This window comes from Silurus aristotelis (genome assembly GCF_946808225.1).
Source record: "Silurus aristotelis genome assembly, chromosome: 2".
In the NCBI taxonomy this organism is placed as follows: Eukaryota; Metazoa; Chordata; class Actinopteri; order Siluriformes; family Siluridae; genus Silurus; species Silurus aristotelis.
Window position 1 is genome coordinate 19,857,491 of NC_139575.1, and position 25,163 is coordinate 19,882,653.

The window sequence follows — 25,163 nt, forward strand, 5'->3', positions numbered from 1 at the left end:
CCAAGTATTAAACACATCACTATTGTAGTACTGGTTATATTGATTATAATCAACATCTGATCATTTTTTAATATCTTTAATGGAATGTTTAGTGTTTTATTCATTTTTAAGAGGATCCATAAATAATGAATCCCAAAGAGGTTTGACTTCTTTTCTCCTCTCGCATTCAGAACTGTACGGTGGTCAATAACACAGTGATGGTATGCCTGGCGCCCTCAGTGGCAGGTTCAGACTCCGAGAGAAGCGTATCGGAGGTGGGCACCAGTCCAGATGAGATCGGCTTTATTATGGATAACGTCCACACGCTGCTGGTGGTCAATGAGAGCTTCACCTATTATCCCGACCCTGTGTTTGAACCCCTCCCTCCCACCATGCTGGAGCTCAAGCCAGGTTCACCTCTCATTCTCAAGGTAGGGGTCTGCCTCTTATTTAGCAGTACAAACATTTTAGCACGCAATCTCTCTCTATCGAACGGATTGTTTAAACAATAAAGGTCACTGAAGCTGAAAGTATGTGAGTCCTGAACTCTAATGGATTTATGAGGACACTTTCTCTTTCTCGCTCACTCCGTCTCACTGAAATGCTTAAATCTGTGACCGTGGGTGGCAGTTAGGATTCTGAGCTATTGATCTCTAGGTTGAGTTCAAATATTGAGGTGCCGGTATGTACAGTTTAGCCACATTTAGACATTTTGTTTTGAAAACACACTAAAGAAATTCACTGAAGGGAAAAGGACATTGGACATGGTAGAAAAAAAAAACATTGGCAGTTTTCTTTTTATCTATGCTGACTTTATCTAGGTCAGCGCACACTGGGGTGCAAAAGAGTAAAATAATTTTGTAATAAAATGCTAGATGAGTTAGTTTATGTTTGTGAAGGGTGGGTTTTTTTTTTTTTAATACCCTTTCAATATGTCCTACACACTCTGGAAGCCCCTCCACAATTCCTCATATATTACACCAGTAACATTTTGAATTGTGGTGCTTGAATGTTGAACTGATGCTGTCCTGCTTTCCTGTTGAAAGTAAATGGAGAAGAGTCGAAAACACCAAGATGTACTCAAAAAAAAACAAAATTTAAATAGTGTTAAATCATTAAACTAATTATTTAAATAATTCATAAAAAAAAATTGCTCAGCTTTGCGTTCCTGCCCAAGGGGGTGCAAATTCTCATGGTTAAAAACTTTTTGATTTTGTCTAAATCTGGACGAGTATTGATCGGTGGATTCATTCGGTCTTGTGAGCTAAAGTAAGAAACAGAATGACAGGACTATGGTCTCGTTGGTTGGTTATAAAAGCATGGAGGTGCTGCTTATTATTAAGAAGTGCTCACATTGAACTCTTGCCCAGCTGTTTTCTTGCTCTTTTTCACATCTGAAAAAAAGAAAATCTGATAAAATAGCTGTCTTGTCCACACACACACACTAGGGTTTTGTTGGTAAATTTCTGGTTTGTCTATGTACCTGCTAGGGTTTTCTTCTTAGCACTGATGGCACCTCTGCAAATATCCAGGCTGTCAAAATGAACCACTTCTGGGTCTCTGAGCAAAAACAGTGGCCACCATTAACCCTCAGTTGCCCAGCTGCGTGTTTAGATTGCGTACTTGATTATATGCCATATGAAGAAATGTAAAGGTGTAGCATGTAATAATGGTAAAAACCATTTGACGAGCCATACAATGTCCATTTCACTGCAATATCGTTACAATATCACTCTCAGACTCTCAGCGCTCAAATCTCTCATCAGTAATAGATGATCCATTGAATTAGTATTCACAGGCAACGCTTCAGACGTACAAAAATCTAAGAAGTTCATGGCTTTAAAAAAATAAAATAAAATCCAACCTGTCTGTCAGTAGCTGATAGCATCTGAAAGACTGTTTACTCTCCCCAGCATTCATTCCTCTCCTCTTTGAGCCGGCAATGCTTTAACCCATCTCCTCTGGTGATACTGACTTTATTCCAACCCCTCCTTCCCTCCTTTCCCTCTCAGCCTGAACTTCAAAGCCCTAGTCTGAAAACCCGTTGTGGTATTTTTAATGGAAAATATTTCTTTTTCCCCTGAGCCAATTCGAATGTAAATACCGTAGCAAGCAGCACCATGACTCCCATAACCAACTTTCTATAGTTAAATCAAACTCCGTAATGAAACCTTTTTGATTACTACTCTCCTGCCAAGCAGCCGAGCCCCCCCTCTCACCCTACACAGAAATTAAGAGCAGCAAATCAACCCAATTCCATTAAATAATTGCAGATAAATTAGATGTGCATCAGATTTTCTGTGCAATTAATTTTTTTTTTCTTCCTCTGACTTTGTGCAAGGCCTCCTGGGTATATAGTGAGGTGTGTGTGCGCACGAGTAAATCAACATGTGAGCGTGCACGTGCTTGCGCGTGTCACTATTTCTGGGTTTTATTTACACGTTTAATTGGATCCCCTCCGGTGGTTAATATCTCTACGCACACTGCCATGCCAACCTTTCTCAGTCTATTCCGCCCCCAGGCCTGCCTCGCCATGAGCCCCCTGGGGAGACGGGATATTGGATATTGGCAAACCCACTGTATATCCATGAAAACGTCGCAATCCGCCATTTCGTTGGCTCGTATAGAAGAGCCTTTATGTGATTAGCTCTCTCTTTTATTTATTTTTTTTTCAATCCACAGCATTTAAATGTGGGAACAAAACAATTAGAGCTTTTAATAAACTCCATCTACCATCCGCTTTCAGTGACTGAAGCTGAAGTCAGGTTTTTGAACATACGCATCTCTAAAGCTTTGGTCTGAATATAGTCGATATAGCAGTTTAGTTCAAAGTGCTAATAATGCAGCTGTCATCTGACCTGATTGTTACTATGTAGTGTACATACTTGACTCTTTGCATGTGTGTGTTTTAGGGGAAGAACTTGATCCCGGCGGCTCCTGGTAACGCCAGGCTGAACTACACTGTTCTGATCGGAGAAGAGCCGTGCGTGTTGACCGTGTCTGAAGCTCAGCTCCTGTGTGAATGGCCTGACCTCACTGGCCAGCACAAAGTCACTGTGAGTTTACATACAGCCATAACATGCTTCACCTTAGTGTTGTAGTCCATTTACACATGAATACCAAATGATCACACGCTTTCCCTATGCTATGCTAGAAACGCATTATTTGATAGTATGTCAAATCCATTAGGAACCATCTTTCTTTTTTTCCTGCACATAAGCATATCGCAATTTCGCCTCAACATACCACTCGGAAGAGGATTTATATAAATACACCTGCTCAAATGTCAGCATTTCTCTTGCAGTTTTATTAATCCACCATGGGCTTGACTAAGATCCTGATAGCAGTAATATAACACTAAGAAAGGAGTGGAACCCAATGGGCTTTGCTGTTATAGGAAGCTAATCAATGATGTAATAATGCTAGTGATGGATGCTTATTTATCGAGCATGAAGTGTCCCCCTTTCTACTTCAGTTTGCCAACAGATTCAAAATGAACGCATCACCTTTTTTATTTGCTTTCATTTGCATTCACTGCTGTGGAATGTTCAAGAAATAAGTCAGTTCCTGTTATCACTTACATTACAGCTGCTCTGAACTTTAATAAGAATCACGTATTACAACAAGCACATTAATACAAACCTTGCTGCTGGCACGACTGTCCGAGCCCTTCTGTTCCAGAGGATTGAACACCATCACCTGAGCACTCAGTGGCAAGAAATTCAGCAGTGCTGTGGTATTTAAAACCAGTAAGAGCCCAGAGCATTGCGTTGGAAGTATTCAGTGAGCAGCTCAGTCGGCTTTTCCTCTGATTATATGAACAAAGATTAAAAAAAAGAAAATACCTTGCCTCTAGACTCTATTGTTTAAATGCCATCTTCACTCACATTCAGTCTAAAAATGCATTAAACAAGTGTTTAGGGTCTGCTTTTTATCCTTTATTTTTTCTGAACAGAACATTTTTTTCCCCCTTTGCTTTATCTTCTAGTTTTTTTTTTCACCTCTCGATTCTTCGTTGTTGTAATTTTTTACTTTCCACTGCAAGTTTTACATTTTAATTCTAGTTGTGTTCTGCATATAACTATGTTTGTGACCAAAAAAATAAATCATTAATCTTGAATGAATCCCTGCATTTATTCATTTTAACCTCTGGCCAATTTATTTCATCTTTAGATGCGATTTTAAACGGTTTTGTCTTTAGAGATTTGTGAAAAGTTGATCGTATTTACAGCCAGTAATGATTAGTGTGCTAGGAGTCTAGGACACTTTTTTATTAACACAGTAAATTCTTTCCTTAAAGCTGGAGCTTTTTTTTTTTTTTTTTTTTTTTGCCCTCACGGATTTTATACATTAATTTTCTTAATCTACCAAGGGTATTAAAATAGCATGCTGCTATTTTTCCCAAGCTGTCTGCTCTCCTTCTGAGCAAAAAAAAGGCCCCGAGGAGGAAAAAGATAGATGGGGGGAAAGGAAAGCGAGGGGGTAGACAGAACAAAAAAGAACGAGAGCCCCTCTGAGACCCGCAGGCCCAGATGTTTGTCCTCGACCTATATACTCTGACCTATATACGAGCTGGGTGAGGGAGCTGAACGCCTAGCGTGCGTTTTGTTTTCTGCATTCGCCTCACTTGGCTCGTTTGCTGCATCCATTTTCTCTCATTCATGCAGCTTAAATCCTCCCATCGCTCTGGTTCTCTTTTTAACCACTTACATGTACTTGAAGATCGCTTTTCATGCGGCACTGTGCTCCCTCTCCTGCTCAGTACGAACTGCATTTCCCACCATGCACCTCTTTCTGGTAAAATTGCCAGCGCTTTGTTGAGACGCGCTAGTCCCGAGCCTAGCGTAGTTCGTAATAGCCTTCTGTGGTCGGGGCCGTTTAATTAATGTGCTCTGTGTGGAGGTGTGAGGTCTTAGTGGGTTTAATGGGAAAAGCTTTAGTCTGCGTGTTCCTGGTAATTACAGCTGTTAACAGCCACTTACTACAGAACACTCAACAGGGACAGTAAGTGAAAATGCTGAAAACAGGGGGAGGTGCCACACTTCACACATTTTAGTCCCCAAAAAAAAAATTGTATGTTTGTATTTGTGCGTGGTGCAGGTGCGTGTTGGAGGGTTCGAATACTCCCCCGGTACGCTGCAGATCTATTCGGACAGTCTGCTCACCCTGCCCGCCATCATTGGCATCGGGGCCGGTGGAGGCCTGCTGCTGCTCATCATCATCATCGTCCTCATCGCATACAAGCGCAAGTCCCGTGACGCCGACCGCACACTCAAGCGCCTGCAGCTGCAGATGGACAACCTGGAGTCCAGAGTGGCAATCGAGTGCAAAGAGGGTATGAGCACTTCCTGTCTCACGTGCTTTACTTACATACAATGTACCGTTAAGTGCTATCTCCATTTCTGCATATCTTTTTGCCATTTTCCTTTTATATCTCACTGATTTCTTTCTTAGCTTTTATTTTGACTTAACATTTTTATTCTTTCTTCAAACATATCAGTGCATTTATTTATTTTATTTTTTATTTTTTTTTATTGCTTTTTTTTTATTCATTTGTTGGATCTTATGGTCAATTTTTGGCAACATTTTCTTCCTTTCTTTCTGTCTTTCTTTCTTTCTGTATCTTTTTTTTCTCTCCCTCTTCTTTCCGCACTGTGAAAGGCGTTAGACTAGGCAGCCGTTATCTCAGTGTGGGTCTGCCCTGAGGCGATGCCCTCGTCCGTGTCCCAGCCCTCAGATTATGCAGACATGCAGACCTATAGAGAGGTATAAGAGAAGCAGGGGAGAGAGAGAGAGAGAGAGAGAGAGAGAGAGAGAGAGAGAGAGTGCTTATGAAATAACAGGAGGAATGATCTCTAAGATCAGAGTTTGAGAGGGAATGAAGGAAGGTGCCTCGTTGTTCCATTATTGCAATGTTTTCTGAAGCACGAGAGGAAATTGTTTATGCTCACGTTGAATTCTCCGACCTCAATATGCGGCTTTAGTTGTCGCTGACTTTTCCCTACGCTTGTGCTCAGTTTCTTCGGTTCTCCATTGATTTCTTGGTCATGGCAGTAAACAATGCAGGTGCTGATTGTTTAGACAGGTAAGCGTTGTACGTCTGAGAGGAACAAGACAATTGTCAAAGATCGCTTGTCCTCAGGCAAAACAAATACTAATACATTCCAATGAACCTCCCTCTCTTTCGCATTGTCTCTCTTGCTTTCGCTCACTCACCTCCCTAGCTTCTTCCTCACTGCTTTCCTCATTAAGTTGCCAGCGAAGTCTCGGGCCTGTCAATAACCCACAATTCACCTCTCCTGTCCAGACAGGATGTCAAAGGTTGACATCCACGCCTGCTAAACTCTTCCCCCTCAGCTGCCCTGCAGTGCCTGAAAGAGACAAGCACACGGCTGCCCACATTCTTGCCTGTCAGAAATTATAAACACCCCCCTGCCAGAGCCTGTCCTCCCCACAAACAGGCATCTGCTGCAGCATCCTAAAGGAAGTGTTAAATCTCTTTGACAAGAGGCTGCACTTTTGAGTGGCCGACTGCTATTAATTGGCAAAGAGAATCTAGTCAGGACGTATTCTGTCGTCTTCAGCCCTCGTTAAGGGCTTGGCTGTAATTGCGGCTGACATTGTAGGAACAAACTGGTCAGTTTGCGTTCACTTTATTGCACCGCATTTAATCTCTCTATCTTAGATGCGGGTTCTTTGAGGAAAGCAGGCAGTGTGCTTTTATAGAACTTTTTGGATAACACCCTGGCCTTTTATCTGTCCACAGCATTCGCAGAGCTGCAGACCGACATCCATGAGCTGACCCAAGAGCTCGACGGAGCGGGAATTCCGTTCCTGGACTACCGGACCTATGCTATGAGAGTGCTCTTCCCTGGCATTGAAGATCATCCTGTGTTAAAGGAGATGGAGGTAAAATCCACAGTGCACGTATATACGGGGGATGTGGTCGATTAGGGATTAAGGCATTGGGAGGTCGTGGGTTCAAATCCCAGCCACACCAAGCTGCCACTCCTGTGCCCCCTCAGCGAGTTTCTTAACCCCATAGCTGCTCAATTGTTTGAATGAGATAAAAGTAAGTCGCTCCGGATAACCGCGTCAGGCAAATGGCATGAATGAAATACATGCATTTTTTGCATTTAAAATGGGATAAGTCATGAATTGTCCAGTCAATGGATTATTCAGTGGAGTATCCATAGAAATTAATTCCAGTTATCCTCAATGACTGCTTTTATTGTGGTTTGAGCATGTGCACAGAGCATGTACAAAGTTTTTTTTCTGTTACAGCTATTAATAGGATTATGATTGAAATTTTAGGCTGCATTTACACAGGGATACTGATGTACACTGCTCTCTCACTCTCTCTCTCTCTCTCTCTCTCTCTCTCTCTCTCTCTCTCTCTCTCTCACACACACACACACACACACACACACACACACACGATAGCACATCTCATGATGCATAATTGGAAAAGTAGGTGTGTTGCATTGGCTTTCTATTCATATCTCTGGTGGAATCAGCTCTTGTGCTATATGGATCAATTTCTTATTATGCTGCTACTAAGTTGCAATCCTGTGCTCTCCAGAGACCGACACACACATTTCTAAATAAATGCTCTCTGAAAGATAGCGGCGCTTTATTCCACTGTTTAGGAGCTGTTAGAATGGGCCAGCTGCTCTGAGTGCCATCTCATTTCCCCTGTGTATTATGTAGCTCTAAGATGTTGTCTGCAAAGCAGAATAGTTGAGTGTAGATGGCTAAAGCTTTTTTGTTGTTTCTCATAATAATATAACCTACGGAATATGCAGTATAAACTCAAAAACTAGACGACTTGGGGGTTGGATCTTTTTACGAACTTGAATTTGTGCAGGGGCTACGCTTGTTGCAAGACTTGTCAATTTGAAGGAAAAATGTATTTAGGATGGATATCAGTGAAATAGTCATCTTACTGTTTTATTTATTTGCCCATTAATTTTCATAGAGGACACAGTGCAAATATGTTGGTGCTGTGATTGTTGGTCTACTTGAAAACTGGCCAATTAGCAACATGGCCTATAATACATCAGTCAGGCTCGATTCGATTTAATAATGACCCTATTCAAGCAGGGTCTCTTTATTATGCTGACAAGTTAAGTGTTTCGCAGCCTGGACAGTCTATGAAGCTTGCTGCAAAAGCCAAATGTTCTGGCTTATTAGCCAGACTGAGTCAATCTGTATCAATAAAACATGCTCAGTGTGAATTGGAGATCAAAAACAACTCTAAAGTATAATGACTAGTCTGGGCTGTGTTGAGAACGAATCAAAGACGTGTCTCGCGCCACCACGTAAGCTAGTCGGCTGTGAGAAACCTGAAAATGGCTGTGCAGATGGCTGGCTCCTTGAACAGTCCAAAAACAAATTGATTTGCAGTGTCCTCAGTAGAGCTTTTAACACTGAAATGATGCATCACCTCCTGTCCTCCTCCATCAGGTGCCGGCTAACGTGGAGAAGGCCCTGACGCTGTTCGGGCAGCTCCTGAACAAGAAGCACTTCCTGCTGACGTTTATTCGCACGCTCGAGGCCCAGCGCTCGTTCTCAATGCGCGACAGAGGCAACGTGGCCTCTCTCATCATGAGCGCTCTGCAGGGGGAGATGGAGTATGCTACGGGAGTCCTCAAGCAGCTGCTCTCTGACCTCATCGACAAAAACCTGGAGAGCAAGAACCATCCCAAACTGTTGCTCCGCAGGTACCTGCAGCCTTTTGTGCACACGTGTTTAGTTCGCCGCTTGGCATTTGCTTTAATGTGTTGATGATTGAGGACATGGCAGGTCTTTTGTCGCTCTCTCTCTTTGCCTCTGTTAGTGTTTACGCCAGAATCTTTTCCTCTCACTGTCTCCGTGTCTTCGCTTCTGTCTGAGAATATTACACACCTGAGCACACAGGCCCCCCAGAGAGAGAAGAGAGAGAGAGAGAGAAACACACTCGGAGGGACAGGCTTGGAATGAAGAGGAAGGGAGAGGAACGAGAGTTATTTTAGGCATAGCAGGAGATGAACAGATACGGAGGAACAGAGGAGAAAAAATGCCGCGTATAAGAGCGATCGCAGGGGATTGGATCCACGTACTTTCCAAGCAAAAAAAAACAGCCATTACTGTTCATACATGTGGAGAAGGAACAGAATTGGATAACGTGGCTGTAGCCCATTGATAATTGATTTTTTTTTTTTTTTTTTTTTAGGCAAACTTAAACAAAAAGGACGACCTTTCTGTGAATACGTATTGAATGTAGCCTGAATGTGCAAAATACTAAACATTTGTGGGTTGCAAAATTTGACACACACCAAAGAAATTGGTGTTTTTGCCAATATTTCTTGTTAAATTCACAAATAATGGAGATCATTTAAAAATTATATAATTTTTTTTTATATATACAGATTCTCAGTTGCTTTGAGAAATAAGTATTTTGAGCACATGAAGAGTCTTGGTTTTGATCCACTTTACTGTAGCTTTGGCAGTTTTTTTTTGGGGGGGGTCATTGTACTGTCGGATGTTAAACAGTGTACAGTCTGAAACAGCTTTTCTTGTAGGATTGTCCTGTGTTTGTTTCCAACGAGTCAATTTCCAGGCTGTAAAACTACAAGAGGGCACTTCTTATGCAAAGTACTGTATGTCGTATATTGCCCGAAGCATGTAAAAAAACCAAAGGTCTAGCTGAGCTCTGTGCATACGTAGTTTCCTGAAACTGCTCCAAAACATGAGCTGACAGATCTAAGTGCACTCTCCGCTGGGGCTTGTGTAAGAACATGTATTGTTCAGGTACTCCTGTCTGTGCTCACTCCAGCTATACCTTCCTCGAGCAGATTTACAAGAAAAAGAAAAAAAAAAAAGCAGTGCCTGAAGTTCAAACGCACACAAGCAGGCGCAGTCCTTCGATCCCTCTCCTTTTACGTTCTGTTCGCTCAGTCTTCTATCCGCCCGCTCGCCGTTTCTCTCCCTCATTTAAACTTAGCGCTGCCTCATTTCTCCACGCGTTTCATCTGTCTGTGGGTGAGCGAGTGAATAATTAAAAAGAAAGGAAGGAGAAAGCCGTTTACCCCACTCTACTCCTTTCCACTTCCCCTCTCCCCCTTCGTTAACAGATTAGCGCTAATAAAGTCCGCTAATTACTTCGTCTGTTAATTAGCTTCATTCCGAGGGACTTGTGCGAGGGTTGTTATTATGCGCCAGGTTTCTGCTCAACTAGAAAAAGTTACTGAATTACTGTAATTGGTGCATTTTCTTAATGAGGATTGGTGGCTCGCTTTATGTGTAGGAAGAAAATGAGCAATTGGCTTGGTAATATCTCTCATTCATCTGGCCGCATGGCGGTTAGCAGGCCGCGCAGTGCTCGGGAGTGTATTGCGTTTGTTAGCGCAGGTGGTGGTGTTGGTCTTTAGCTCACTGCTGTCAGAGTGGAATTAAACGGCCTCCAATTCTCAGGAGATCATACACCGAGTGTTTAGTAGTCCTGAGGCAAGCCATTACACCGTTTCTTGAAGCTTGAAGAATTGTTTATTTGACATTAATTTCTTTTTCTTTTCTTTTTTTTTTATTCTCCCCCGCTCCCCTCCCCCCCACTTTAGGACGGAATCTGTAGCTGAGAAAATGCTGACAAACTGGTTCACTTTCCTGCTGTACAAGTTCCTGAAGGTGAGTCATGTGTGTCTCTATTACGTGTGTCTGTGTGCATTTGTGTTTCGATTCTCTGCACACGCATGTATAATGTGTGTGCGTGTAGACTGTGCATTCTGTGGGTGTGTGTGTGTGTGTGAACATAACAGCTTGAGGTTCCTAGTGTTTGCCTATCCTTTACTGACCTTGGGTGTCTCGCAAAGGCTTATGGGAGATTGAGTTCAGTGACAGCACAGAATCTGCCATATGTCCCTGGCAGCAAGACTTTCTCAGTTTCTCAACCATGAGCAGTGCACATGCCCATGCAGCCAGGACTCTATATATAGCCTTTTTTTTTTTTTTTTTTTTTTTTTTTTTTTGCCCCTGAATTCCAAATATCTTCAGTTTGTAGAAGTCGTTTTTTTTGACAGATTGATATAGGAATCAAAAAAGTGACTACTCGAGAGATGCTCAAGCATGCATGGATATTTAATGACCCTTGAAATGCTTTCGACTGAGCACGCTTTCCTTTTTTTTTTTTTTTGGTAAATCCTGGGAGCACACTTTTTTCTTTTCAATTTGTATTTTTTTTCTCTTGCACTTTGATATGTCAGTTCACATTACGTCATTATGCATTTCAATCATGTAGCTGCTAACGCGATATTAAATTCATGGTTCACGTTAAAAACATGCACACACGTGCACAGTTTGCTGATATGAAAGTGAGAATCCCAAATCCAGACTGTAGCTGTCAGAGTGTTTGTGTCTGTCTCCTGTCTGTTGCTGCACATCAACAGCTGTCTGTTTAATTAGCCTCGATGCTAACGAGCCCAATGAGGCGGAGACATATGGAGGGAGCTTTTTTATTTATTTTTTTGGGGGGGGTGAACAAGGAAGAAACTCTTAGGGTATGGATGCCACAAAGGGGCCGTGTGCACTTCTGTGGTATTTTCTGTTGACTTAGTAATTGTGTATTAGCAAAGAATTTTGAAGTCGAGAAACCCCTACTAAAAGCAAGACAGGATGTGTGAAGTTATTAGCTTTAATTAATTGAATTGTTGCTAATTAATTATGGATAATTTGGCCGCCAATATGCACCACGTCGAGAGTGGGTTTTTTTGTTTCCCCCAACTTTTTATGATAGAGATGCTCGGTAAGTAGCAAAATAAAACCCTGGCGTAGAGAAGGACAAATATTGGACTGAAGAAAAGGACATAAAAGGACAAAGATAAAGACAGTTAACAAGGGAGAATAGGAACGAAAGGTAGAACTTGTGAAAGATGAGAGGAGGCAGTGCGTAGGAAGGAATGATTGAGAAAAGTGAGGGAGCGAGGTGGTTTCAGCTCTCGTCTCATTGCCGGTTTGACACATTTCATGCTCTGAAGTGCTTCTCCAGCACTTTCCTCCACAGTCATTAGCCTTCTATTAACCCCTCCATCAATCGGCACCCGCCTCCTTTACACAGACTCCGTGGCGCATTTAGACTCGCTCTGGGCTCTGTCCGTGCAGAATAGGGGAATGCTCAGGGGAGCTGCGGTGGCTTACGCCGCTTTCGCCCCTGTTTTTGTTTTCCCTGACTACAGGAATTACTCACGCCTCCTGAAGGAATCGTTTTTGATAGATTGTGTCCTGCGACTTTTACGCTGAACTCGGACACCGAGCCCGTCAGTGGCCACTCATCCTGCAGCCGGGCACAGGGGAAACAAGCGTCCTCGGTGTATGGATGAGCAGCCGAAATCATTAATCCATAACAGAGGGACTGGTTTACAGAACAATACCCATCAGTGATCCTGTCATTCTCTTCAGTGGGCTATGAAACAAGAGCAGAAACACTGAAGCAGCAGAAAACGGGTTTCCACACTGTGTGCTCGCAATGAGCATGTACGTTGGAATTTAATTGGAGTTTAATATACCTTGAGTTCAGATTGTGGCAAAACAGTTTAAAGAGAACTGGAGAGGTGCTGATGGCCCTTGGTACAATTCCAGAGCCATTTAGACCTCAAACTACCTCTGCTATCAAAAATGGGATTTTTTTATTATTTTTTAAAAACTGTTTAACTCCTCGTTAATAATTGTATATGTGAGTAATTTCTATGTGTAGTCTTTAAAACGGAAGGTGTTTTTTATGCTGATATGTGTTTCTCTTTTTCATGCGTCTCAAGTTGAAAAGGGAGAAAATCGCATTTCTAGATTTATTGCAATTCCATTGAAATAAGCCCCGCCCATTTTTCCATTTCTACCCTAAACTGCTTGTGAAAAAAAATACAAAAATTTTTTTAATTGTAATTCTTTATAATTAGGCACTAATTTAAACACAAGCCTGTTGACATTGATATGTCTGTACCTCCATTTGTGCTGAAATAATCAATATTCCATAAACTGTTCATACTGTCATTAAGTTCTAAAGAAAACCAGGCATATAAATATTATTATTATTATTATATACATTAGAAATAAATGTTTCACTTCTCTCTTTGCTGATGCAAATGTTTTCATTTATTCATTATGTGCCCTCACACTGTGTGTGTGTGTGGATTTGTTTGTGTACAGGAGTGTGCAGGAGAACCTCTCTTTATGCTCTACTGTGCAATGAAGCAGCAGATGGAGAAAGGGCCGATAGATGCCATCACAGGAGAGGCGCGCTACTCCCTGAGTGAAGACAAACTGATCAGACAGCAGATCGACTATAAGACCCTGGTCAGTAGCTTTACAGCAGAGCGTGTACAGAGTGTGGAGCAGCGGTAGCTCTTCACACACAGCCAGAGATGCATGTTAAAGCTGCTCTCGTGTCGATACCCCACCACTCTGCCCCTTTTGATTTGAGATTATGCCTCGGCTATGGTGCGGTTGCTCCTGCGCTGAGAAGCCTTTACTATCCATGAGATATGGAATGCGATTTGTTTTAGCGTTTATTTTCTTCCGTGCTGGTTTTTTTTTTTTTTTTTTTTTTTTTTTTTTATAAATAATAACATGTTTGAAATGTTCTGCTTGGTTATTATGACAATTTTTTTGAAATAGTAGTCAGTGTGAATGTTCTTGTATTATGTTTTCAGTGTAATTGGTGAGATGTATGAATAAAACAGTGTGTGTGAGTGTTATGATCATCATTAGAGAATTGAATTGACTGTGTGCGTGTCCTGTGCACAGACACTGCACTGCGTCAACCCAGAGAACGAGAACGCATCGGAGGTCACGGTCAAATGCCTGAACTGTGACACCATCACTCAGGTGAAGGAGAAGCTGCTGGACGCTGTGTATAAGGGCAGTCCGTATTCACAGAGACCCAAAGCAGGAGACATGGATCTGGGTAAGAGATCCCTCCTCTCACTTTACAGCCATTCAAAGGCAGAAAATTGTCGGCCGACCGGTAAATAAACGTCTGCCAGCAGCCGAACATTACAGCTCTCTCTTACGTTTACGCGTTTGCTTTGTAGAATGGCGTCAGGGCCGAATGGCTAGAATCATCCTCCAGGACGAAGACGTCACCACCAAGATCGATAATGACTGGAAGCGCCTAAACACGCTCGCTCACTACCAGGTAACCACCTCCACCTATCACAATCACTCATGCACTCGGTAGTAAAGCAGTCACAACCAATGGCCAACCACCTCCTGCACCGCTAGGTTACTATGGCAACATCCCAACAACCTGGCAGGTTCACAAGCTGCCAGGTAACCATAGCAACACCCCAATGGGGAATGATAGCAAGTCTTTACACTGCAGCAGGACTATTCAACCAGCAGCACAAATCCGCCCTATTTCAGATTTTTTCAGCGGCCTGCATGAGGCAGATAATCAATCAGTTATATGCGGCAAATGAGGTTTGCAAATTAAAATGATTATAATAATGCGCTTCTATTTAGGCATCCTAATAATTAGTTAATAATCGGGCTCAGCCGGAATAAAACCCTTTATGTATGAACATCAGTCGGAATCGAGTGCAGTGATCGAGGACAATCCGAAATTTATTTCTATCCAATTGAACCAGGTGGGTCATTCTTATAAAACCCTGCTTAATGACTTTAGCTTCTGACAAGGATTAGTTTCACATTGGGAAACATTTCCCCAAATTTTCCATTTTCCACGTTCTACGAGTGACAGCTGAATCTGCGTGCCAAACACTGTCCTGTGAGGCAGCAAAACAGGAGTTACTTTCTTTTCAGTTGATTAAAACTTTTGCATGGAAATGTAGCCTAGGCTGTCTGAGTCTTAATAGACGTAGAAAAATATGCGCATCTCATTATGGCGAATATCAGTCATTTTATTACGTAAATATTAGCTTAGTGCTACATAGTAAGAAGCATTGGAAAAAACGTGTTGACTAGTAGACCTTTGTTTGTTACCCATATGAAGTGTTGAATTAGAGTGTATATTGTGCAACAGCTGATTTATTGATTTATTGCCTGTTTGTTTATTGAAAATCTCTTTTTGTGTCTATAGGTTACAGATGGCTCAGTTATGGCTCTGGTTCCTAAGCAAAACTCTGCATATAACATCTCTAACTCCTCTACGTTTACCAAGTCCCTCAGCAGATATGGTTAGAGTCTCTCTCTCTCTCTCTCTCTCTCTCTCTCTCTCAGTAACCTGTAGCTGTGTGATTTGATATTTGATTGGCTGCTGGAGTAGCACAGTCTGTCAAGCTTTTGATGACAGACATTAATTCCAGAATCTGCGAGAGGGTGCTAGTGAAAGAATGGCATGCACCATGAGTGACAGTAAGAAGTGTTGCCTCTTTAAATGCGACAGATTCTCTCCATCACTGAAAAGCTTTGCGTCACATTCGAGCAACTCTGTCTCATTTCTTTTTTAAAGCCCTAGCAATAACCGTAATGGCAGCTGTTCCGTCATGTCTACTTTAACCCTCATCATTGTTTTGTAGTCTTTAAATGTTTGACTGATTTATGCTCTTTCCTTCACTCATTACCTCCTGTCTTTGTAAGTAATTCCTTCTCCTGTTTTTCTTTCTTTTCTTTCTTTCTTTTTTGTTTTTTTTTATCCGTCACAGAGAGCATGTTGAGGACAGCCAGCAGTCCTGACAGTCTGCGCTCACGCACCCCCATGATCACTCCGGACCTGGAGAGTGGAACCAAACTCTGGCATCTGGTCAAGAACCACGACCACTCGGACCAGAGGGAGGGAGATCGCGGCAGCAAGATGGTCTCAGAGATCTACTTGACCCGCCTGCTTGCAACCAAGGTAGATAAGGCACACGAGCTCACACACACACCGGCCCATGTTCCTGTCTTAACCCTAGATTTTCTATGTCTTTTATGTAGCTTCTCTCTATAGCCAGTTCATGTTGACCTTTGCGTGTGAAAGGCTAGTCCCTGATTAACATTTAGCAGCAGGTCCAGTCTGACACGCACCACTGTATCTTAATTAGACCAGTGACCTTTGCTTATCGAGCTGTTTTGGGGAAAAAAGGAATCTGGCTTTTCTCCTCATCTGCACTCCTATCTCCTGTCAGTATAGAGATCTCTTATTGAGACGTCTCTGCTTTAACTGCTTAGAAGCCGCACTTCCCATAATCCTCTTGGGCCCCAAAGGGATTAATCATTAACTGCATATGACGCTCCAGACAAGTTAGGTCATGTTTATCAGACCACCGCAGGTTCAGCAGAGGTCTTGGTGTACATAAGTTTCCTGGTCCTCATCTGCAGTGTGCAGTTTCTGTTCTAACACATTATTTAGCACTCAGAAAGAGTGTGGTAATGAGTTGGGTTTTGAGAACAGGGAGTACAAAATCACAAGTTAATCAAGTTTAATCATTTTTATAAGTTGTTGTATCCACCGACCAGGCATAGCTTTAAGGCCACAGATCAGGCATAACATTATGACCTGCCTAATCTTGTGTTGGTCCCCCTTTTGCTGCCAAAACAGTTCTAATCCATCAAGCATTAGCAGCATTAACTTCTTCAGCAGTTTGAGCTACAGGAGCTCATCTGTCAGATCAGCCTTCGCTCCCCATGTGCATCAATTAACCTCAGCCGCTCACGACCCTGTCGCCGGTTCACCACTGTTCCTTCCTTGGACCACTTTTGATAGAAACAGACCACTGCAGATCTACACATCACAGTTTGGCCCTTGTCAAAAAAATCCTTTCTCTTGTCCATTTTCCCTGCTTCTAACACGTCAACTTTAAGGACAGAATGTTTACTTGCTGTGTAATATATCACACCCACTTACAGGTGCCATGATGGAGATAATAATTGTTCTTCCCTTCACCGGTCATAATGCTATTATGTCAATGTTATACCTGATCAGTGTACAGTTTTTTGTTTTTTTGTTTTTTTTTTGTTTGTTTTTTTTTCCTTCCTATGTATGCTTTAAAGTGGGGTTCTAGAGGGATAGCCGGTTGGTAAGATGTTCTAGTTTTGTTACAGTGATGAAAAGCCACTATTATCAAAGCCACTATTATTGTGCCTATAAAATTTTTTGCAGGAATCTAATGCCATGATTTAAAAAGGGGGGGGTTCTTTTGTTTTTTGTAATTTCAGGATTAGAAACTAATTTTTTTTTAAATAGCTATTTTTATTAAGTACCTACACAGACCCCTGCTCTACATAAAATCAATATAACATTTTTATTTTGTGTCTTCTTAAATCATTCATCCTTCCTCTCAATTATTATCTTGTTTATTGTAAAGAACATTATATACCCACATAAATTATACTGTTGTTTTATTTGTATTTGAAAAGCTAACTCTGTGTGTGTGTGTGTGTGTGTGTGTGTGTGTCTAACAGGGCACATTACAGAAGTTTGTAGATGACCTGTTTGAGACTATCTTCAGCACGGCCCATCGAGGCAGCGCACTCCCTCTTGCTATCAAATACATGTTTGACTTCCTGGACGAGCAGGCCGACAAACACCAGATAACAGATCCAGACGTCAGACACACGTGGAAAAGTAACTGGTTCGTATCCAATTGTGTTCTCCACTAGTGGCTTTAAAATACTGTATGTATGTACCTGATTGTGTTAAACCCAAAAGACTTCTCTTTATTCTGTATTCACTCTCGGTCTCTGCAGTTTGCCGTTAAGGTTCTGGGTGAATGTGATCAAGAATCCTCAGTTTGTCTTTGACATCCATAAGAACAGCATTACAGACGCGTGTCTGTCTGTAGTAGCTCAGACCTTCATGGACTCGTGCTCTACGTCAGAACACAAGCTGGGCAAAGACTCGCCCTCGAACAAGTTGCTCTACGCTAAGGACATCCCCAACTACAAGAACTGGGTTGAGAGGTAGGCCATCACTTATCCTTTGGAGGAGTGTAGCTCAGCAAGACGTGCTGTGTGTTAGCGATTCGAAGTATTTGACAGCTTTCTCATTATAGTAAGCCTTTAAGACAAAACAAACATCAACATCAGAGCTCAGACTCAGAACCTCTACACAAAGAACAACAGTGCATCTGATATTTCACACACTATCTGTCTGGACAAAAGTTTATGGACACCTGGCCGTATATACCGTATATGCTTTTTTAACATCATATTCCACTTTTAGGCCCCATTGCCTCTCCACTCTTCTAGGTAGATGTTTAATTTGAATTTGGAGTGGTGGTGTGGAAATGTATGCTCCCCATTGGCCTGGCATTTGTGCTCGATTGTGGTAGAAAAGTCAGGTACTGATGTAGGGTGAGGAATCTGGTGTGCACTCAGCATTCCAATTCATCCCAAAAGGATGAATGTTCACTAGGGTTGAGTTCAGAGCGCTAAAGAATGCCACTCAAGAGCTGCCACTCTAACCCATATAAATCATATCTTCATGGAGTTGTCATGCTTAAATGCCCCTGCGTACATGAAAATATGAAATGTTTAAATGCTACCGCATCCCAGAACATCCTCAGCAATTTTGTGTCTCCAACTTTACAATAAAAGTTATTTTCTAATAAATTTGCATGTTGCGGTAAAAAAAAACAAAAAAAACATATAGAGCACTGAATTCGCAAAAAAAAGACAGAATCATATATATTTTTTTTTTTTTCAAGTTTTGTTTAAAGCAGTAATAAGTGAGCAAATAATCTTGCATGTTTGTCGACAGGCCCAAGGAAAATGTCTGTTGTCAGTCAAATTGCCTAATCTTGGGAAAGTAGGTGGTTTTTGGCCACATTCATTGATTAATCGTGCCAGACCCTCTCACAAATGCTGGAATTCTGGCTTATGAGACATATGAAGGTTAGAAAACTCATGTTTACACAGATTTGTTAGGCAACGAAATGTGGAACACTGGCTCTTAAACACTGAATTTGTTTTTCTTGGCCTTCAAATATAAAAATATGAACAAATCAATTTGTACTTGAGGAGTGAGGTTCGTTCTGACAGGCCTAATGAAAATACATTACTGCACGATGTGGTTATACTTTTATATACTTCATGTAATTTTTTAAATATTTTGATGCATAAAGAATTGATTTAGAATTACATGTTTTAACCCTTATGCTACTTGGTTTGGCATGAACACATCTCTCTCTCTCTCTCTCTCTCTCTCTCTCTCTCACTCACACAGATATTATTCTGATATCTCTCGGATGCCAGCGATCAGTGATCAGGATATGAGTGCGTATTTGGCAGAGCAGTCTCGCCTTCACTTGAACCAGTTCAACAGCATGAGCGCCCTGCACGAGATCTACTCCTATATCACCAAGTACAAAGACGAAGTAAGCGCTCGCACATCCAGTACACACACCCCGCTGTTTCGTACTGCAGTGCCTTAGCACCTTCAGCAGTGTATTATTATCAGTATTATTATTACTATTATTGCCAAAGAATTATGATCTGTAAAGTTTTAAATGAACGATTTTTCCTCGAATGGACCCCAAGCTTGCAAACATTGTGCATTTTATCGAACAAAATAGATCATTTCTGAGAACAGAATAAGGAAATTGTGCCCTGTTGTTATCCTGCAGTAATTATTGTTTTTGGACCTATTGGCCAGCGGCATTTTAGTATCTCTGCTCACCGAACCTTTAGCCAAATAACAGTCAGTCCTACAGCTTCGTTATTGCACCCTGTGTGTGTGCGCGCGCGTTTGTATGCGTCCCTGCGCGTGCATGTACACTGTGATTTTGTTTTTCTGGATAATGTATCACAGCTGGCTCCATTAGCACTGCGCCTCATCATGTGTCATTATGCTTTAAAAGCACAAGCACATGCACCCCTGTTGTATTTCAGCTTTAACAGAGATGTGAGCGCAGATCAAAAACAGAGGCAGACAGGACGGACCGATCGATCGAACAACAGATGGATAGATAGTCCTTTGTGTATTGTAGTTTCTGTATTGTAGTTTAAGTGCTTCTTTTCATTCTTTTGTTCTTTCTTTATATTCACCTTTCTCTCGCTCTCTCTGTATTTCTCTCGTCTCTCCATCCCTATAGATCCTGTGTGCGTTGGAGCGGGACGAGCAGGCGCGCAGGCAGAGGTTGAGGAGTAAGCTCGAGCAGGTGATTGACACCATGGCTCTGAGCAGCTGATCGGGGCTCCGAGCATTCGCGACACACAAACTGAAGTCACACACTCCCCTCCCCGAAACACACACTGCAAAGAACTGGCGCAGTACACTGGAGCTACTACAGAGCTGGGCGCACACTTCTCTGTGTGTGTGTGCGTGTGCGTGTGTGTGTGTGTGTGCGTGCTAGTGCGAGTGTGTGTCGACACAAGGACTCATCACAGAAAACATTTTGATTGTTGTCATTGGTGTATAACCTTTTTAATTATCATTTTGTTGTGAATTGTGTGTGCTGGACCTCTTCACACATAGATACAAACACACACACACACACACACACACACACACGTACGTTTGCCCATCACTTTTTGAAGACTCAAGAAGGATGAATTCTGGGATGCCTACACTCCAACCATTGGTCAGTGGTGGACATTTAGGATTTGTGTGATTTTTGTTGTTAATTCTTTTTTTTTTTTTTTTTGTGTTGTACAAAAAGAAAAACGTAACGGACTGCCCTCTCTCTGCTCTCTTTGCCACTCGTGTTACTGCTGAATTTGCACAGTTTACAGAAGAAGAAAAAAAACAGTACAAAGGACAAATCTTCAGATATTATATATGTATATAAATACTGTTACATTTTCAGCCAAGTGAAATCTACCATTGAGAGTTTTTTTGATATGTTATCACTGAAACACAACTAGAGTCGAACAAAGATGAAATTAGATATTTAAGCAAGAGAAAAAAAAAAATTTACATAGGAACGAAAAAAAAGAAAAAAAGAAAATGAATAAAATGTTGTCCTGTGCCATGTTTTATTTGAATGTCGTTTAGTGAAAAGACATTTTGTTACATGGGAATGTGCTATGATTTTGTTTTTTAAATATGATCTTTGCCTGATGACTGAAGAAAAAAAAAATAGTTTGGAGTAGATAAATAGTGCAGGTAAGCTAGAATTTTCCCGCGTTTAGAAGTCGAAGAGCTCGCTCTCGGGCTCTGTGAACCAAATGCACTCGTTTCCCTCCGTTCACCATGGTGTGTGTGTGTGTGTGTGAGGCTGCCACTCTCGCGAGTTTTCCTCCTCCTCGTGCACGGCGCATGTAGAAGGGGGAGAGCAGTAGATTTACACAAGCTCCTTTTTCTTTTGGCCTCTTCTACGATAGAGAGAGAGAGAGAAAGAAAGAGGTGAAGCTCTTGATTCGTCACTGCTTCAAATTCGGATCAGTGAGAGAGGGTGAGCGAGTGAGGGAAGGATGAAGGAGAGGATAGAGACTGAGAGAAAGAGGAGCTTTAGCCTCAGCTCATTAATGAGACAGGGCTAAGTAATCCTGTTACCCTCTGGCCTGACGCCTCCAGTGTGTGTGTTTGATTTAGCCTGCTTCTTTATAGATGATCTTTCTAATCTCATATGAGACGTGTTCTCCGACGAGAGGCTATCTCTTAAAGTGTTGCCCTGCCCCCCCAATCCCCCCCCAAATTCTTGCTTTCAATTTGCTTGCCTAAAAAAAACCAAACTGTGATCTGTGGTGGATTTGATTTGGTGTTTCAATTTTTTATTGCAACATTTTTGTTCTCCCACTTTTGAATGTGGTTTACCATTGTACCTGAACAGCTGTGGTTTTTGCTCATCGTTTCTCTCCATCACATGTACATGGGCGGTGCTGTGTGAGGTACGACTATCCTAATTTATGTGAATACAAAACACACCCAAAAAAAAAGCCCACATCCCAGCCATCCCCTGATCGTGTGCCTGTACCCGCTGAGAGAGATCATGTGATGTGTTATGCTTTTTTTTTTTTTTTTTTTTTTTTTTTTTTTTTTTTTCTGGAAATCTTTTCGATGGGACAATGAATTTCTGTTCGTGTTTCGAATTTTACTTTTGCTTATGTACTGGTGTTGTCTTCTAATTTATTTCTTTTCTATTCCTGAACTCAAACTAAGGTACCATCAGGTTTCTCGAATATTCAGTAGATACTTTCTTTTTTTGCGAGGAAAAAAAAATGTTTTTTTGGACCAAACCATCAGTAAAACCCAGGTTCAAACAGGGTAGTTTTCTGCCCAGAGCACGTCAAGCCCTGACTCGAGTGCGAGGGCAAGCTGTCAGCGCTGGTTAGCCGGCCAATGTCCGCTAGTTTTGACACCTTCATCCATTTTTAACCAAGGTGAGCATGTGGAGAGATAGATAGAGAGAAAGAAAGACAGAGGGAGAAAACCGCTTACCTCACAGATGTGGCCACGCACTGGGCTGTGTGTGTGCATGTGTGTGGTTCCTTTTTTGTTAATAGGCCAGTATCTTCACCCTGCCGTAAGATCTGGCCTAATGGAAATAAATTAGCTTTGTGCAAGGAGGCCTGAAGTCGTTCTACTAACCGCTAGCTGATGAGCTATCAGACTTATGTAATCAAATGAATTTTACATTAGTCTACATAGAGCTACACAGCTCAGCCAGCGCTCCTCACTCAGCCTGTGCGAATTGAGATTCTGTACAGCTGTGGTGAGCCTCGGAGGGAAACAAAAAACAACGGTTCATTTTTTGAGCCATTTTGGGCTGCGTGTTGTTCTGATGATGGTGTAAAGATGCATCCAAACATCTCAGGATCTCCCTTTAGTCTCCCGTGTTGGTGTCGCCTCTTGGCTGTACGTAGTCACAGATGAGCGAAAGTTAGATACGTTTTCCAAACTTTTCCGTCTTGTGTTGAGTAAGAGGCACGCAACACAGACTTTTGGGAGCGTTTTATGTTTACTTCCACATTGTGCACCCTGTGTAGAGATCAATGGAGCAATCCTTTATTTTTCTCTCACCGCTCATAAAATTGGTGATGGTAATAGCGGTGAGTTTTCAGCTGGGGAAAGAAAGCGAGTGTGCGTGCACTCCTTCAGACTGCTTTCATATAAAAGCTCCTCTCGAGTGGGTGCTGCTGCTCCTGACCACCCCCACTTTCCCTCCTTCCTGTGTCCATTCTGTCTTCCTCCTCTTATGGTTCGTTTTTTTGCAGCACACTTCTTTCTTGACTTCCTCCTACCGCAAGTCTTTCCGTCCATCACAGCACTTCTCTGCTCCAGTGCTGCCTTCATCTTTGATGCCATTCCTTGCCTTTACTCGTCACAATTCCCAGCTATCTCACATCTCAACTCTTCCTCGGTTCTTTTTTATCCTTCTCCATAGCAGTAGCTGTCCTTTTCAGCCGGCCCCAAAACGCCCTACGGCTTGAATGAAGTACTAGTAAATGAAACGCAGGAAGTCACATCAGTTGTGTTTTAATGCTATGATAAACTAGGTGAATTATTATTTTTATTTTATTTTTTTCCAGAATTTTAGACTTGAAGTAATTGTCACACGTTGGCCGGTAAGCATCCATTGTGTAAATATTATGTTGTTTCCTATTTTGCAGATTTACTACTTGTAAATAAACATACATCAAGATGAAATTAAACAGTTTTTGCTAAATAATGCTTTCTGCTGTTTTTTTTTTTACTCCGGTATGAAACATTTATATTTATGGGAGGACCAGTTTAATGTGGGCAGGTTTTTCTTAAAAAAGGGTAGACCCTTTATAAATTTTTTTATTGGAATATGTGAATGCTTGCATTTGATAATGATTTGAATGAATTGTCAGCATCTACACTGTATGGACAAAAGTACGGAGCACCTGACTTTTCCATCCATGTGTGGTGGTTCTCCAAATTGTTACCACAAAGTTGGAGGCACACTGTTGTATAGGATGTATATGGATGCGCTATAATAAAAACTTTCCCTTCACTTGAAAACCCAAACCTGTTCCAGCATGGCAATTCCCCTGTACACAAATCAAGCTCCATGAAGATATTTTGCATGGTTTGGAGAGGAAGATTTTGAGTGGCCTGCTATAGAGCTCTGATCTCAAACCTACTGAAAACCTTTGGAACGCTGACTGCACCCCAGACCTCCTCACCTTCCTTTACATAAACTTTCTTTCGGCTTCTCCCGTTAGGGGTCGCCACAGCCGATCATCTGCATGTTTGATTTGGCACATGTTTTTATGCTGGATGCCCTTCCTAACGCAACCCTCCCCATTTATCCGGGCTTGGGACCGGCACTAAGAGTGGCTGGGGTTGGTTCCCTGACCGGGGATCGAACCCGGGCCGCAGCGGTGAGAGCGACGCATCCTAACCACTAGACCACCAGGGGACCAATAACTGTCTTTACATGATGAACATAAATGTCCACAAGCACACTTCAAAATCTAGTGGAGGCAATTATAAGAGCAAACTGGTAACAAATATGGAATGTGATGCTTTAAAGCTCATACCATTTTTATGAAAAAGGTGTATGCAAAATTAGCAATATAGTGTAGATGCTAATGTCAATTAGAATGTATCTGACAAATTGCAGTGTTATATAACCTTTTAATAAAAATGGGGAAAAAAAGCCTCATATGAAGATAAATGTTTTCTAGTCTTGTAAAAAAAATCTAATTAACACACAAACACTATTCTCTGTGCAAGCATGCTGCTGTGTGAAAGTGTGAAGATTTGCTAGCATGACTTTCTGATGATGATTAACCTTTTTTGTTTGGTGTTCTCCCAAATGGTCATTATTAATGCAGTTTCACACAGCGCAAAGTGAGATATTATTATTTTTCCTGACAAGATTATGGGTTTGTACAAATATGCCATAAAAAATTTTTTATTTTGAAATGCATAGATAAGAGTCTCAGAGACCCGCAATTGAATTTAATTTTAATACTAAGGGAATTTTAAGGCTAACCAAAATAAATTGTTGCAGAATAGAACCTCAGGCTTTTTGTCTGCATGCAATGGACAGAGAGCAGGGGTGAGAACTAACCCATAAGGCTGACTACCTCTATCCTCCACCCACTCTTCTTATTACAGCTGTCTGATCTTGCTTTCCTCCACATCCAAGCGGGTCAGCTCCCAGAGGAGAACGGCCTGTCCTTCTGATTATAGCCGACATGCTTTAGAGTGCAAGACAAGAGCAAGGAGATCGAGAGAACGATAGGAAGCTTGGAAATGTTAGGAATTAAACATGACTCTGTGTGCTGTTATGGGAAAAAAAAAAAAAATCAACTGTGGGGTGTGTGATACTAGTTGGTTATTTTTCTCGAACAGCTTCTCC

At 41.8% G+C, this 25,163-nt stretch overlaps 1 protein-coding gene across 6 annotated transcripts in view; it reads left to right on the top strand.

The window, feature by feature from the left end:
• The window catches only part of plxna1b (plexin A1b), a 191,154-nt gene extending 167,659 nt beyond the window's left edge, over nt 1-23,495 (top strand). For 3 of the 6 annotated variants that reach the window (XM_083527835.1, XM_083527836.1, XM_083527837.1), the window contains exons 18-32: nt 171-410; nt 2,892-3,035; nt 5,080-5,314; nt 6,746-6,888; nt 8,446-8,702; nt 10,578-10,644; nt 13,156-13,302; nt 13,753-13,912; nt 14,040-14,143; nt 15,047-15,143; nt 15,612-15,802; nt 17,350-17,519; nt 17,635-17,847; nt 19,112-19,262; nt 19,980-23,495. In XM_083527835.1, coding sequence (XP_083383961.1) covers nt 171-410; nt 2,892-3,035; nt 5,080-5,314; nt 6,746-6,888; nt 8,446-8,702; nt 10,578-10,644; nt 13,156-13,302; nt 13,753-13,912; nt 14,040-14,143; nt 15,047-15,143; nt 15,612-15,802; nt 17,350-17,519; nt 17,635-17,847; nt 19,112-19,262; nt 19,980-20,075 — 2,415 coding nt within the window. In that variant the 3' untranslated portion in view covers nt 20,076-23,495. The remainder of the gene's footprint in view (nt 1-170; nt 411-2,891; nt 3,036-5,079; nt 5,315-6,745; nt 6,889-8,445; nt 8,703-10,577; nt 10,645-13,155; nt 13,303-13,752; nt 13,913-14,039; nt 14,144-15,046; nt 15,144-15,611; nt 15,803-17,349; nt 17,520-17,634; nt 17,848-19,111; nt 19,263-19,979) is intronic. The other 3 variants (XR_014531279.1, XR_014531280.1, XM_083527838.1) reach the window with 3 other exon arrangements.
• The last annotated feature ends 1,668 nt before the right edge of the window (nt 23,496-25,163 follow it).